Source organism: Pezoporus flaviventris, unplaced genomic scaffold (assembly GCF_033815535.1).
Source record: "Pezoporus flaviventris isolate CSIRO_AGI_PZ_B2104156 unplaced genomic scaffold, CSIRO_AGI_Pfla_v1 ptg000457l, whole genome shotgun sequence".
Taxonomy (NCBI): domain Eukaryota; kingdom Metazoa; phylum Chordata; class Aves; order Psittaciformes; family Psittacidae; genus Pezoporus; species Pezoporus flaviventris.
In genome coordinates, this window is record NW_026893004.1 from 287,076 (window position 1) to 302,550 (window position 15,475).

The 15,475-nt window shown below is 59.7% G+C and overlaps 1 protein-coding gene and 1 long non-coding RNA gene across 2 annotated transcripts in view; one reads left to right on the top strand and one right to left on the bottom strand.

Moving 5' to 3' along the window:
• The window catches only part of LOC133263767 (uncharacterized), a 159,434-nt gene extending 147,858 nt beyond the window's left edge, over positions 1-11,576 (top strand). The window contains exon 3 of the long non-coding RNA XR_009741531.1: positions 11,457-11,576. This is a non-coding gene — a long non-coding RNA (uncharacterized LOC133263767). The remainder of the gene's footprint in view (positions 1-11,456) is intronic.
• Positions 11,577-11,609: 33 nt separating this feature from the next.
• LOC133263773 (serine/threonine-protein kinase pim-1-like) lies at positions 11,610-13,407 on the bottom strand (the record flags this gene model as incomplete). Its single annotated transcript, XM_061443651.1, has 3 exons — positions 11,610-11,689; positions 12,379-13,123; positions 13,378-13,407. Coding segments are annotated over 3 exons (855 nt in total), but the record flags the coding sequence as incomplete, so codon positions are not given.
• Between the last annotated feature and the right edge of the window lie 2,068 nt (positions 13,408-15,475).

Sequence of the window (15,475 nt, forward strand, 5' to 3'; positions counted from 1 at the left end):
AGGATGGAGCTGGGATGGGAGGGGGGTGGAGCCAGGATGGAGCCGGGATCAGAGAGGGGTGGAGCCGGGATCGAAACAGGATCGAGTGGGATGAAGGCTGGATAGGAGTGGGATGGAGCCGGGATCGAACCGGGAGCGAACGGGATGGATCCGGGATGGGAGTGGGATGGAGTCGGGATTGGAGTGGGCCTGAGACGGGAACGGAGCGGGATGGGGAAGAGATCAAACCAGGAATGAGCGGGATGGAGCCAGGATGGGAGTGGGATGGAGCTGAGATGGGTGGGGGATGGGAGCGGGATGTGAGGGGGATGGGAGCGGGACGGGAGCGGGATAGAGCCAGGATGGAGCTGGGATGGGAGCCGGGATGGGAGAGGGATGGGAGTGGAATGGAGCTGTGATGGGAGCGGGATAGGAGCAGAATGGAGCCGAAATGGGTGCCAGATGTAGCCGGGATGGGAGCGGGATGGAGCCAGTATGGGAGCGGGATGGAGCCAGGATGGAGCCGTGATGGGAGTGGGATGGAGCTGGGATGGGAGCAGGATGGGAGCGGAATGGAGCCAGGATGGGAGCAGGATGGAGTTGGGATGGGAGCGGAATGGAGCCGGGATGGTAACGGAATGGAGCCGGGATGGGAGAGGGATGGAGTTGGGATCTGAGCAGGATGGGAGCAGTGTTCAAGGCAAGGTTGAACACAGGGGCTTGGAGCAAGCTGCTCCAGTTTAAGGTGTCCCTGCTCGTTGCTGACGTTTGGAACTGGATGAGCTTTAACATCCCTTCAACCCAAACCAGTCTGGATTTCTGGGATGTTGTTCAGTACCTTTAGCACTGGATCTAATTCTAGACACTGCCCCACGCTGGGTGTTTTCTGGCAGTCCTGATGCAGGTGCAAAGGCAGTCCGGAACTATTTGGTGGCAGCCATCAAAACAGCAGACTCATGATTCTCAGCTCTGGTGGAATCTGGCTTGTGAGATACAGTGACTGTGCATGGGCACCCTCATGGGGATAAGAACCGTTTTCCTTGCAGACAGTGGACTTGCTGCTTTGTGTGAGTGCAGTGGCTAAGCAAACTGGCACTAGTCTGTAGAAACATCTGGAGGTATTGATGCTGCATCTGCTGAGGGAACTGTACCGTAGTTTAAAATGAATTGTCAGCAGGATCCATGGATTTGTGATGGACAGGCACTATGGCCTAACTAGCACCTGAAGCCCACGGCACAGACTTGAAGGATCTCTTCTATCTGCAGGACTGAATAAGCACAGCACTTTGTAAGATCAAGTCCTCTTCTTATTAGTGTTGTTGACAGTTTGCAGATACCATGTGAAATGCATTCTTTCTCTACTTAAAAGGGAATTTGTCAGGCCTGTGGCACAGGAAATCTTCACCATAAACACTGTGTGACTTGTGCAAGCAAGCTGCTTGAAACACAGGTGCTGAGGCTTCTTCCATCAGTCACAGCAGGGTTGATCAAATCAAAGCACAACATTCCTTTTCTCTGGAAAACTGAAGTCTTAGCCCTGTGTCCCTGCACCTCTTTCTGTTACACAGCTGATCTGTTCATTTGGGTTTAACAGCTCAGCAACAAGCTGGGTCTTTTGCTTCGCTGAGATGAGTGAAAGAAATAATTCTAAAAATCTTCTTGACCATTTTGCCCCGTTTCCTTTGGAAGCAGCGCTTAAAGGCTGGCGATCAGATTCATTCTGAGCCATGTTTGCACAGGAAGCCTTCTTGTGGAATAAATCCGAGTGCCTTGGAGTCCTTCCCACGATTCCGTTTCTGTTTCCTTCCATTTATGCTTACAAAGCATTAAGTCTGTTAAGGAGGGAGCATCTGCCTTTTACCCCTCACCTCATCAGAATCGGCACTTCTGCAGAGTGCAAAGCTCTGTCTCTGCACACAAAGATCTTGACTTCAGACTGATCCAAGAGGCAAACTAAACCAACCCATCCTTCTGACTAGGCAAAAGTCACTGCAGTTTCCTAACACAGCAAAGCAGCTGCAAATCCAGTGCCTGAGCAGTATGGCCTGAGTGGTCTCTTTCAGGTCACTTGGGGGGCAGTTGTGGGTCCGAGGAGGGTCTCTTGTGGGGTAGTTGTGGGTCTGGGTGGTCACTGGGGGGATATTTGTGGGTATGGGTGCTCAGTTGGAGATCACTTGGAGGGCAGTTGTGGGTCTGTGCAGTCACGAGGGGGGTCACTTGGGGGGCAGTTGTGGGTATGGGGAGTCACCAGGGGCCAGTTTTGGATCTGAAGGGTCACTTGGGGGCAGTTGTGGGTCTGAGGGTTTAACTGGGGGCACTTGGAGGGCAGTTATGGTTTTGGGGAATCACTTGGGGATAACTTGGAGGGCTGCTGTGCGCTTCACTTGGGGGGCAGCTGTGGTTTTGGGGAATCACTTGGGGATAACTTGGAGGGCAGTTGTACGCTTCACTTGGGGGCAGCTGTGGGTCTGGGGGGTGACTGGCGAGGAAGTGTTGGTTCTGCGGGCGTAACTTGGTGGACAGCTGTGGGTCTTGGGAGTCATTAAGAGGGCACTTTGGGGGAAGTTGAGGCTCGATGGTGGTAACTTGAAGGGCAGCTGTGGGTCTGAGGGGTCAGCTGGGGGTCACTTGTGGTGCAGTTGTGGGTCCGGGGGGTCACATGCTGGGCAGTTGTGGATCTGGTGTGTCAGGAGGGGTGTCAGTTGTGGGTCTGAGTGGGGACTTTGGGAGCAGCTGTGGGTCCAGGGGTTACTGGAGGGCAGTTTTGGGTCTGGAGGTTCACCTGGGGGGGACATTTCGGGTCTAGGAATTTACTTGTGAGTCACTTGAGGGGCAGTTGTGGGTGTTGGGGATCAAATGGGGGGCACATGGTGCAGTTGTGGGTGTGGGAATTCATTCGGGGGTCACTTGAGGAACTACTGTGGGTCTGGGGCTCACTGGGGTGTCACTTGGGGGTCAGCTGTAGGTCAGGGAGATCACTTGTGAGGAAGTTGTGGGTCTGGGGAGTCACTTGGGGGTCACTTGGGAGGCAGGTTTGGGTCTGGGGAATCACTGGGGGGGGTCATTTGGGAGGCAGTTGTGGGTCTGAGTGGTTACTTGGGAGCCAGTTGTGGGGCTGGGAGGTCACTTGGGGGCAGTTGTGGCTCTTGGGGGTCATTTGGAGGGCAGTTGTGGGTCTGGGATTTCATTTGGGGACACTTGGGGAACTGTTGTGCACCTGGGGGTCACTAAGGGGTCACTTGGGAGGCAGCTGTAGGTCAGGGGAGTCACTTGTGGGGCTGCTGTGGGGCTGGGGAGATAAGGGGAAGTCATTTGTGGGCAGTTGTGGGTCTGGGGAGATAAGGGGGGTCATTTGGGGGGCAGTTGTAAGTCAGGGGAGTCACTTCTGGGGAAGTTGGATGTCTGGAGGGAAACTTTGGGTCACATGGCAGGCAGTTGTGGGTCTGAGTGGTCTCTTTGAGGTCATTTCGGGGGTATTTGTGGGTCTGGGGGATCACTTGGGAGTAACTTAGGGGGCAGTCTTTGGTGTGGGAGGTCACTTGGGGGCAGCTGTGGGTACAGGGAGACACTGTGGGGCACTTCTGGGTCTTACGGTTCTTTTTGGGGTCACTTGGAGGGCAGTTGTGGGTCTGAGTGGTCACCTGGTGTCAGTTGTGGGTCTGGGGTTTCACTTCTGGGTCACTTAGGGGGCAGTTGTGTGTCTGAGTCGTCACTGTGGGGTCACTTGGAGGCACTTGTGGGTCTGCAGGGTCACTTGGAGGGCAGTTGTAGGTCTGGGTTATCATTTGGGGGCAGTTGTAGGTCTCAGGGTTCACCTTGGGGTCACTGGGGGGCTGTGGTTGGTCTGGGTCAGTCACTTTGGGAGCAGTTGTGGGTCTGGGGGTCACTGGAGTGCAGTTGTGGGTCTGGGGGATCACCTGGGGGGACGTTTTGGGTCTAGGAATTTACTTGTGAGTCACTTGAGGGGCAGTTGTGGGTGTTGGGGATCACTTCGGGGGCACATGGGGCAGTTGTGGGTGTGGGAATTCATTTGGGGGTCACTTGAGGAACTACTGTGGGTCTGGGGCTCACTGGGGTGTCACTTGGGGGGCAGTTGTAGGTCAGGGAGATCACTTGTGGGGAAGTTGTGGGACTGGGGAGTCACTTGGGGGTCATTTGGGAAGCAGCTTTGGGTCTGAGGAATCACTGGGGGGTCATTTGGGGGGCAGTTGTGGGTCCGGGGGGCCACTAGGGGGGCAGTTGTAGGGCTGAGGGGATCATGTGGGGGCAGTTATGGCTCTGTAGGTCACTGGGTGAACACTTGGGGGGCAGAGGTAGGTCTGTGGGCTCTCTTGGGGGGCAGTTGTGGGTCTGTGGGGTCACTTGGGGGCACTTGTGTGTCTGTGGGGTTACTTGGGGGGCAGTTGTGGGTCTGGGAGGTCACTTGGGGGCACTTGTGTGTCTGTGGGGTTACTTGGGGGGCAGTTGTGGGTCTGGGAGGTCACTTGGGGGCAGTTGTGGGACTGAGTGGTCACTTGGGGGCACTTGTGGGGCTGTTGTATGTCTGGGGGCTGACTGGAGGGAAGTTGTGGGTCTTGGGGGTCACTTGGAGGGCAGTTGTGGGTCTGGGATTTCATTTGGGGGACATTTGGGGAACTGTTGTGCGCCTGGGGGTCACTAGGGGTCACTTGGGAGGAGTTCTGGGTCTAGGATGTTACTTGAGGGTTACCTGGGGGGCAGTTGTGGGTATGGGGGCTCACTTGGGGGTCACTTGGGAGGCAGCTGTGGGTCAGGGGAGTCACCTGTGGGGCAGTTGTAAGTCTGGGGAGATAAGGGGGGGTCAGTTGGGGGGCAGTTGTAGGTAAGGGGAGTTGCTTGTGGGGAAGCTGGGGGGTCAGAGGGGTCACTTTGGGGTCATTTGGCAGACAGTTGTGGGTCTGAGTGGTCTCTTTGAGGTCATTTGGGGGGGATTTGTGGGTCTGAGGAATCACTTGGGACTAACTTAGGGGGCAGTCTTTGGTGTGGGAGGTCACTTGGGGGGCAGCTGTGGGTCCGGGGAGTCACTGTGGAGCAGTTGTGGGTCTTAGGGTTGCCTTTGGGCTCACTTGGATGGCAGTTGTGGGTCTGAGTGGTCACCTGGCGGCAGCTGTGGGTCTGGGGTTTCACTTCTGGGTCACTTAGGGGCAGTTGTGGGTCTGAGGAGTCACTTTGGGGGTCACTTGGGGGCACTTGTGGAACAGGGTCACTTGGAGGGCAGTTGTAGGTCTGGAGTATCATTTGGGGGGCAGTTGTAGGTCTCAGGGTTCACTTTGGGGTCACTGGGGGGCTGTGGTTGGTCTGGGTCAGTCACTTTGGGAGCAGTTGTGGGTCTGGGGGTCACTGGAGTGCAGTTGTGGGTCTGGGGGATCACCTGGGGGGACGTTTTGGGTCTAGGAATTTACTTGTGAGTCACTTGAGGGGCAGTTGTGGGTGTTGGGGATCACTTGGGGAGCACATGGTGCAGTTGTGGGTCTGGGAATTCATGTGGGGGTCACCTGAGGAACAGTTGTAGGTCAGGGAGATCTCCTGTGGGGAAGTTGTGCGTCAGGGGAGTCAATTTGGGGGTCACTTGGGAGGCAGGTTTGGGTCTGGGGAATCACTGGGGGGTCATTTGGGAGGAAGTTATGGGTCCGGGGGGCCACTAGGGACGCAGTTGTAGGGCTGAGGGGATCATGTGGGGGCAGTTATGGCTCTGGGGGTCACTTGGTGAACACCTGTGGGGCAGAGGTAGGCCTGTGGGCTCTCTTAGGGGGCAGTTGTGGGTCTGTGGGGTCACTTGGGGGCAGTTGCAATTTTGGGAGATCACTTGGAGGGCAGTTGTGGGTCTGAGTGGTCACTTGGGGGGCAATTGTGGGGCTGTTGTAGGTCTGGGGGCTGACTGGAGCGAAGTTGTGGGTCTTGGGAGGCACTTGGAGGGCAGTTGTGGGTCTGGGATTTCATTTGGGGGACATTTGGGGAACTGTTGTGCGCCTGGGGGTCACTAGGGGTCACTTGGGAGGAGTTTTTGGTCTAGGATGTTACTTCAGGGTCACCTGTGGGGCAGTTGTGGGTATGGGGGCTCACTTGGGGGTCACTTGGGAGGCAGCTGTAGGTCAGGGGAGTCACTCGTGGGGCTGCTGTGGGGCTGGGGAGATAAGGGGAGTCACTTGTGGGGCAGCTGTATGTCTGAGGGGTCACTTCCGGGTCACTTGGCAGACAGTTGTGGGTCTGAGTGGTCTCTTTGAGGTCATTTCGGGGGTATTTGTGGGTCTGGGGGATCACTTGGGAGTAACTGAGGGGGCAGTCTTTGGTCTGGGAGGTCACTTGGGGGGCAGCTCTGTGTCTGGGGAGTCACTGTGGGGCAGTTGTGGGTCTGAGGGTTCCTTTTGGGCTCACTTGGAGGGCAGTTGTGGGTCTGGGGTATCATTTGGTGGGCAGTTGTAGGTCTCTGGGCTCATTTTGTGGTCACTGGGGGGCTGTGGTTGGTCTGGGTCAGCCACGTTGGGAGCAGTTGTGGGTCTGGGGGTCACTGGAGTGCAGTTGTGGGTCTGGGGGATCACCTGGGGGGACGTTTTGGGTCTAGGAATTTACTAGTGAGTCACTTGAGGGGCAGTTGTGGGTGTTGGGGATCACTTCGGGGGCACATGGGGCAGTTGTGAGTCTGGGAATTCATTTGGGGGTCACTTGAGGAACTACTGTGGGTCTGGGGCTCACTGGGGTGTCACTTGGGGGGCAGTTGTAGGTCAGGGAGATCACTTGTGGGGAAGTTGTGGGACTGGGGAGTCACTTGGGTGTCATTTGAGAGGCAGGTTTGGGTCTGAGGAATCACTGCGGGGGTCATTTGGGGGGCAGTTGTGGGTCCATGGGGCCACTAGTGGGGCAGTTTTAGGGCTGAGGGGATCATGTGGGGGCAGTTATGGCTCTGGGGGTCACTTGGTTAACACTTGGGGGGCAAAGGTAGGTATGTGGGTTGTCTTGGGGGGCAGTTGTGGGTCTGTGGTGTCAGTTGGGGCAGTTGTGTGTCTGGGGGGGTCACTTGGGGGGTAGCTGTGGGTCTGGGAGGTCACTTGGATGGCAGTTGTGGGTCTGAGTGGTTACTCAGGGGGGCAGTTGTGGGGCTGTTGTATGTTTGGGAGATGACTGGAGGGTAGTTTTGGGTCTTGGGGGTCACTTGGAGGGCAGTTGTGGGTCTGGGATTTCATTTGGGGGACACTTGGGGAACTGTTGTGCGCCTGGGGGTCACTAGGGGTCACTTGGGAGCAGTTTTGGGTCTAGGATGTTACTTGAGGGTTACCTGGGGGCAGTTGTAGGTCAGGGGAGACACATGTGGGGCTGCTGTGAGGCTGGCGTGATAAGGGGAAGTCATTTGTGGGCAGTTGTGGGTCTGGGGAGATAAGGGGGGTCAGTTGGGGGGCAGTTGTAGGTAAGGGGAGTCACTTGTGGGGCAGTTGGGGGTCTGGGAGGAAACTTTGGGGTCACTTGGCAGACAGCTGTGGGTCTGAGTGGTCTCTTTGAGGTCATTTGGGGGGGATTTGTGGGTCTGGGGGATCACTTGGGAGTAACTGAGGGGGCAGTCTTTGGTGTGGGAGGTCACTTGGGGGGCAGCTGTGGGTCCAGGGAGTCACTGTGGAGCAGTTGTGGATCATAGGGATGCCTTTGGGGTCACTTGGAGGGCAGTTGTGGGTCTGAATGATCACCTGGCGGGAGTTGTGGGTCTGGGGGTTCACTTCTGGATCACTTAGAGAGCAGTTGTGGGTCTGAGGAGTCACTCTGGGGTCACTTGGGGGCACTTGTGGGTCTGCAGGGTCACTTGGAGGGCAGTTGTAGGTCTGGGATATCATTTGGGGGGCAGTTGTAGGTCTCAGGGTTCACTTTGGGGTCACTGGGGGGCTGTGGTTGGTCTGGGTCAGTCACTTTGGGAACAGTTGTGGGTCTGGGGGTCACTGGAGTGCAGTTGTGGGTCTGGGGGATCACCTGGGGGGACGTTTTGGGTCTAGGAATTTACTTGTGAGTCACTTGAGGGGCAGTTGTGGGTGTTGGGGATCACTTGGGGAGCACATGGTGCAGTTGTGGGTCTGGGAATTCATGTGGGGGTCACCTGAGGAACAGTTGTAGGTGAGAGAGATCTCTTGTGGGGAAGTTGTGGGTCTGGGGAGTCACTTGGGGATCACTTGGGAAGCAGCTTTGTGACTGTGGAATCACTGGGGGGGCATTTGGGGGGCAGTTATGGGTACGGGGAGGGCCTAGGTGGGCAGTTGTAGGGCTGAGGGGATCATGTGGGGGCAGTTATTACTCTGGGGGTCACTGGGTGAACACTTGGGGGGCAGAGGTAGGTCTGTGGGGTCTCTTGGGGGGCAGTTGTGTGTCTGGGGGTTCACACGGGGGCAGTTGTGGTTCTGGGAGATCACTTGGAGGGCAGTTGTGGGTCTGAGTGGTCACTTGGGGGGCAGTTGTGGGGCTGTTGTAGGTCTGGGGGCTGACTGGAGGGAAGTTGTGGGTCTTGGGGGTCACTTGGAGGGCAGTTGTGGGTCTGGGATTTCATTTGGGGGACACTTGGGGAACTGTTGTGCGCCTGGGGGTCACTAGGGGTCACTTGGGAGCAGTTTTGGGTCTAGGATGTTACTTGAGGGTCACCTCGGGGGCAGTTGTGGGTATGGGGGCTCACTTGGGGGTCACTTGGGAGGCAGTTGTAGGTCATGGGACTCACTTGTGGGGCAGTTGGGGGTCTGAGGGGTCACTTCCGGGTCACTTGGCAGACAGTTGTGGGTCTGAGTGGTCTCTTTGAGGTCATTTCGGGGGTATTTGTCAGTCTGAGGAACCACTTGGGAGTAACTTAGGGGGCAGTCTTTGGTGTGGGAGGTCACTTGGGGGGCAGCTGTGGTTCTGGGAAGTCACTGTGGAGCAGTTGTGGGTCATAGGGTTGCCTTTGGGGTCACTTGGAGGGCAGTTGTGGGTTTGAGTGTTCACCTGGTGGCAGTTGTGGGTCTGGGGCTTCACTTCTGGGTCACTTAGGGGGCAGTTGTGGGTCTGAGGAGTCACCTTGGGGTCACTTGGGGGCACTTGTGGGTCCGGAGGGTCACTTGGAGGGCAGTTGTAGGTCTGGGGTATCATCTGGGGGGCAGTTGTAGGTCTCGGGGTTCACTTTGGGGTCACTGGGGGGCTGTGGTTGGTCTGGGTCAGTCACTTTGGGAGGAGTTGTGGATCTGGGGGTCACTGGAGTGCAGTTGTGGGTCTGGGGAGTCACTTTGGGGGCACTTGGGGGCACTTGTGGGTCTGGAGGGTCACTTGGAGGGCGGTTGTAGGTCCGGGTTATCATTTGGGGGGGAGTTGTAGGTCTCAGGGTTCACTTTGGGGTCACTGGGGGGCTGTGGTTGGTCTGGGTCAGTCACTTTGGGAGCAGTTGTGGGTCTGAGTGGTCACCTGGCGGCAGCTGTGGGCCTGGGGTTTCACTTCTGGGTCACTTAGGGGCAGTTGAGGGTCTGAGGAGTCACTTTGGGGTCACTTGGGGGCACTTGTGGGTCTGGAGGGTCACTTGGAGGGCGGTTGTAGGTCTGGGGTATCATTTGGGGGGCAGTTGTAGGTCTCAGGGTTCAGTTGGACACTTGGGGAACTGTTGTGTGCCTGGGTGTCACTAGGTGTCACTTTGGAGGAGTTTTTGGTCTAGGATGTTACTTGAGGGTCACCTGGGGGGCAGTTGTGGGTATGGGGGCTCACTTTGGGGTCACTTGGGGGCACTTGTGGGTCTGCAGGGTCACTTGGAGGGCAGTTGTAGGTCTGGGGTATCATTTGGGGGCAGTTGTAGGTCTCAGGGTTCACTCTGGGGTCACTGGGGGGCTGTGGTTGGTCTGGGTCAGTCACTTTGGGAGCAGTTGTGGGTCTGGGGGTCACTGGAGTGCAGTTGTGGGTCTGGGGGATCACCTGGGGGGACGTTTTGGGTCTAGGAATTTACTTGTGAGTCACTTGAGGGGCAGTTGTGGGTGTTGGGGATCACTTCGGGGGCACATGGTGCAGTTGTGAGTCTGGGAATTCATTTGCGGGTCACTTGAGGAACTACTGTGGGTCTGGGGCTCACTGGGGTGTCACTTGGGGGGCAGTTGTAGGTCAGGGAGATCACTTGTGGGGAAGTTGTGGGACTGGGGAGTCACTTGGGGGTCATTTGGGAGGCAGCTTTGGGTCTGGGGAATCACTGGGGGGGTCATTTAGGAGGCAGTTGTGGATCCACGGAGCCACTAGGGGGGCAGTTGTAGGGCTGAGGGGATCATGTGGGGGCAGTTATGGCTCTGGGGGTCACTGGGTGAACACTTGGGGGGCAGAGGTAGGTCTGTGGGCTCTCTTGGGGGGCAGTTGTGGGTCTGTGGGGTCAGTTGGGGGCCGTTGTGTGTCTGGGAGGTCACTCGGGGGGCAGTTGTGGTTCTGGGAGGTCACTTGGGGGGCTGTGGTGGGTCTGGGAGGTCACCTGGGGCGCTGTTGTGCGTCTGAGTTGTTACTCGGGGGGCAGTTGTGGGGCTGTTGTAGGTCTGGGGGCTGACTGGAGGGCAGTTGTGGGTCTTGGGGGTCACTTGGAGGGCAGTTGTGGGTCTGGGATTTCATTTGGGTGACACTTGGGGAACGTTTGTGCGCCTGGGGGTCACTAGGGGGTCGCCTGGGAGCAGTTTTGGGTCTAGGATGTTACTTGAGGGTGACCTGGGGGGCAGCTGTGGGTATGGGGAGTGCCCGCCCAGCGGGAGGCTCGCACCGGAGCAGCCTCAGTGCTTGTTGATGCGGTTGGAATACCTGCAGTGCCTGTCTTCGGAGCTGCAGCAGCCACAGCGCCTGTCCTTGGCATTGGAGTAGCCCATGTGCCTGCTGCCATGGTTGCAGTAGGCACAGTTCTCAGGGCCTGGGGTGGAGAAGCCTCACTGCTTGTCGATGGGGCTGCAGGAGCAGCAGTGTGTGTCACTGGTGTTGGAGAGGCTGCAGTGGTTGTGGCTTGCACTGGAGTAGCCGCAGTGTTTGTGGCTGGGGTTGACGTAGCCACTGCATACATAGCAGGCCTTAGAGTAGCGCCATTGCTCCTTCCCAGAGATAGAGGAGCTGCAGAGCTTAAAACTGGTGGTGGAGTAACTGCAGTCCTTGTGCCTGGGGCTGGATTAACTGCAGGGCATGTTGAATTGGGTCGCACCAGCCACAGTGCCTGTCCTTGGCCGATGTGTCTGTCGCTGTACTTGCAGTACCTGCAGTGCTTGTGGCTTGGGTTTGAGAAGCCTCACTGCTTGTCACTGAGTTTGGAGTAGCCACACTGCTTTTTTTTGCCCCGGTTGGAATAGCAGCAGTGCATGTTGCTGGAGTTGTAGCTGTAGTGGCAGTCCTTGCCATTGGAGTAGCCACGGTGCCTGTTGCCATTGTTGGTGTCACCGCAGTGGTTGTGGCTGGTGTTGGAGTAGCTGCAGTGCTCGTGGCTGGTGTTGGAGTAGCCGCATTGTCTGCTGCTTTGCTGTTAGGTCTTGTCTCTCCTCACTGCAGAGCATGAGAGACTGAATCAGCCTTGCTCAGGGTAAGTGCTAATCAGAAACCACTATACAATCGGTGTGTTACCAGCGTTATCCTCAGACTAAAGCCCGACCTCACCACTGCCCCAGCTACAAGGAGGAGAATTAACTCTTATGAGGCGTCCCTCTGAGACCTATTGCTCTCCAAGGAACCCAGAATCCAATCCCCACAAGCCCCCCAATAACTGCAAAAGTCCCACAAAACACCCAATCCCCCAAACACCCCCCGAAAGTCCCCCCGAAACACCCAACCTCACCAAACTCCCAAAACCCCCAAACACCCAAAACCACCAGCTCTCCGCAAAACCGACAAAGTCCCCCCCAAAAAACAACCCCCAAAACCTCAAAGTCTCCAAAAAATCCCCACAGGCCCCCAATATCCATCCCAACCTCCCAAGAGCCCAAATCCCCACCAAAATACCCAACCTGCCAAACCCCCAAACCCCACGCTCCCCCCAAGAGGCACCCCCAGCTTACTTGCCCAGCTGCTGGCTCAGGCTGTGAGGGTGGAGGGCGGCTGTCTCCTGGGGCAGTGGATGTTTGCAGCCAAGGGTGGTTGAACACATCGTCCAGGGATGGCCTGTCGCGAGCTCTCATGGACAAGCACCACCTGATGAGGTGCTGGCATTCTGGGGAGAATCCGGGAATGCCGCTCAGTTGCAGGAGGCTCCTGCCTACCTTGTGCCACCGTCCGCAGCGCCCAGGCCTGGGTGCGCTCAGAGCTGCACCCAGACCTCCTGCTCCATGACTCGGTTTGGAGGAGAGCAGGATGGCAGGACACGGGCCACCTCCTCCAGCTGACCAAGGGAGATCAGCTGCCACCCCTAAACCCCGACCTTCCCCTGCTGCTGCGAAGCCAGGTACCTACCGACAGAGATCCGGCGCTGGAAGAAGAGCTGCCCGCTGACGATGTCCTCGCAGCACCGGAAGGGGAGGACCCCGCACACCATCTCATACAGCAGCACGCCCAGGGACCAGATCGCCGCCGGACGGCCGTGGTAGCAGTGCCAGCGGAACCACTCCGGCGGGTAGTACAAAGGTGTTCCTACAACAGGATACGGGCGCACCTCATTAGGCAGATGCCGCCTGCTCCTGGATTCTCGCCCGCGGATCCCCAGGGATGCAGGGGCTGCACCGGTGGCCCCACGGACGTGGGGACGCACGCTCGGTGTGACCCGCCACCTCATCATCAGCACATGACTCTTGTTCACAAACCGCCCGGTACCGGAAGCACCCTGGGCTGTGGGCTCACCGCTAAATTTGGTGTAGACCGTGTCCCTGAGGAGGGTGCTGCAACCAAAGTCAGCAAGCTTGACCTCTCTGGTGGCCAAGTTGATGATGATGTTCTTGGGCTTGATATCCCTGTGCAGGACACCGCGGCTGTGGCAGTGCCGCGCAGCCACCAGCACCTGGAGGAAAATGCCCCGCGCCGGATCCTTGGGCAGGAACCTCCGTTTTTTGATGAAGTTGGAGAGGTCCTGCGATGGCTCCGGACGCTCCAGAACCAGCACAAAGGAGTGGGGCAGCTCAAACCAACTGAGGAGCTGGATGATGGCACTGCAGCCGGAGCGCACCTTCCTCAACATGGCTATCTCCATGGGAATGCGAGTGCCGCTGGGCTGCAGGGGGACCACGGCACCGTCAGCAGGGCCGATGCTGGCCCGGGGCTCCTGTGCCTCCCTGCCTGGGATGCTCTGATGCCCTCCTGCAGGCGCCCCCCGCAATCCCCAGGGATGCTCTGGTGCACCCCTACCCGGCCCGTGTCCCCTGGTGACTCCACACCCACTCCCCTCTCGCTGTCCCACTTTCCCCCCCCACCGGCTCACCCCCACCCGCTCTGCCCCGCACTGTCCCGGTGGCCCCGCGCACTCACCCGCTCGCCCCACGAGGAGATGCGCTCCCGAGCCACTTGTTTGATCGCCACCTGCGAGCCAAGGGCAGCGCTGGGCTGAGCTGAGCTGAGCCGAGCCCCGCCGCCGGGCCCGCCCTTACCGGGCTGTTGTCACACAGGCGGAGCCCCGAGTACACGGACGCGAAGCCGCCTCTCCCCAGCAGCGGTCCCACGCGGTAAAGCCGCTCGAAGCTCTCCTTGTCGTGCCCCGTGCGACAGACGCGGCCGCTGTCGCTGCGCGCGGGGTCCCCGCCGGCCCCCACCGGGCGCTCCGGGCCGAGCGGAGCCGCATCATTCCCGGCCTTTCCCGGCCGAGGCTCCGCGGCGCGCCGCTCCCCGCCGGTCCCGGAGCGCAGATAGGCCGACGGGTCAATGCGGGTCAGGAGGAGCACGGGCACCTCGCCCGACCGCGCTGCCGGTGACGGCACCCCCGCAGCAGCACCGCGCTCCGGGGTCCCGGGGGTCGCGGCTGCCGGGAGGCCGCGGCGCCCGGAGGGAGAGGCCGCGGAGCCGCCGGTCCGCGCCGCGCCGGGCTCCTGCGTGTGGCGGCGGCCCCAGGCGGGGCGGGGCCTGGGGGCGGGCCGGGGAGCGCCAGGGGCCGGCGCTGCCTCGGCAGACCCAGACCCAGCGGCGGCTCGGCCGGCGCCGGCGCTGCCAGTACCGGGAGAGGGGAGCGGTGCCGCGAGCCCCTGCGGGGGGACGCTGGGGGGACGGGGGAGGCACCATCGCGGGGAGCGGCGGAGGGCGGGCTCCGGGCCGCCGAGAGCTGCCGCCGCCGCCTCACCTGGTGCTGCTGCCGCTGCTCCTGCCCAAGCCGCTGCCGCTCAGAAGCCGCTGCCGAAGCCGCTGCTGCTCAAAAGCCGCTCAAAAGCCGCTCAGAAGCCGCTGCTGCCGTTGCCGCCGCCGCCTGGCTCTCAACGGCTCTGTCCACGCGCGCCCCGGGCTGGGCAGGGCCCGCTCTGTCTCGCGGCCGCGGGAGCCCGGGGAAGGGCGGAGCGGGCCCTGCCCAGCCCCGCGGCCGGGCTCGTGCGCCCCCCGCCCGGCAGCAGCATCCCCGCGGCCGAGCCTTTGGAAACCGAACCTGAGCCTCGGGACCCTGCGAACGAGGCTTTAGAACTGAAACCGGAGGCTTTGGGAAGTCACAAGGAGGCTGCGATTTACTGCGTATTTTGTCCCCTTTTTCCTTTCCGCAGAGGTGGATTGAGAGGAGACTGCGACGAACACATCGATGCGTTGGCTTTCTCCAGTCATAGGTGTGCTCACGTGCGGGATATAACCGCACGGGTTTACAGTAACAAACAAAGCACGCTAAAGATACCAGAGCAGACAGGAAGTTAAAAAGGTTCAGATCTCTTGATCTAAACGGAGTCACACAGCAAGAGAGCTTGTAAAGGCGGAGGAGCCGTGGCTGCCCCGTCCCTGGCAGCGTTGGAGGCCGGGTTGGACACAGGGCTCGGAGCAAGCTGCTCCTTCCAGTGGAAGGTGTCCCTGCCCGTGGCAGGGCCTGGAGCTGGAGGAGCTTTAAGGTCCCTTCACCCCAGCCCATCCGGTGCCTCAGGGATCCCCTGAGGGGCGGCTCCTCCATGAGGAAAGGCCCCGCCCCCCCTTCGCCGTCCCGTGCGCATGTGCCGGAGCCCGGACTACAGCTCCCAGCGTGCCCCGCGCGGGGGAGCCGTGCGCTGATTGGCTTTGCGCGGCAATGGCGGCGGCAGAGCGGGAGGAGGTGAGGGTGAGCGGGCGCGGCGCGGGTCTGGGGGGCGCTGCGGAGCCCGGGGAGCGGGGCTGGGGGTCTGCGGCCCCCCGAGGCTCTGGGCAGTGGGGCCGGGGGAATGCGGGGGGCGGGTGCGAGCGCTGGGCAGTGGGGCTGCGAGATGGCTGCGAGTGTGGGGTGCTGCGAAGCCGGGGCATGGGGGGCTGGGAGCTGTGGGGGTCCCGCAGCTTTCCGGCCCTGGGGATGGAGCGGGGCTGTTGTGGGGGGCCCTGGGGGCTGTTTCCCCCCGGGGGGGAGGTGCTGCTGGGGCAGCCGATCCCCGGCACCCGGGGGGGGTCAATTCACTGGCTCTTTTCACCCCAAATCAGA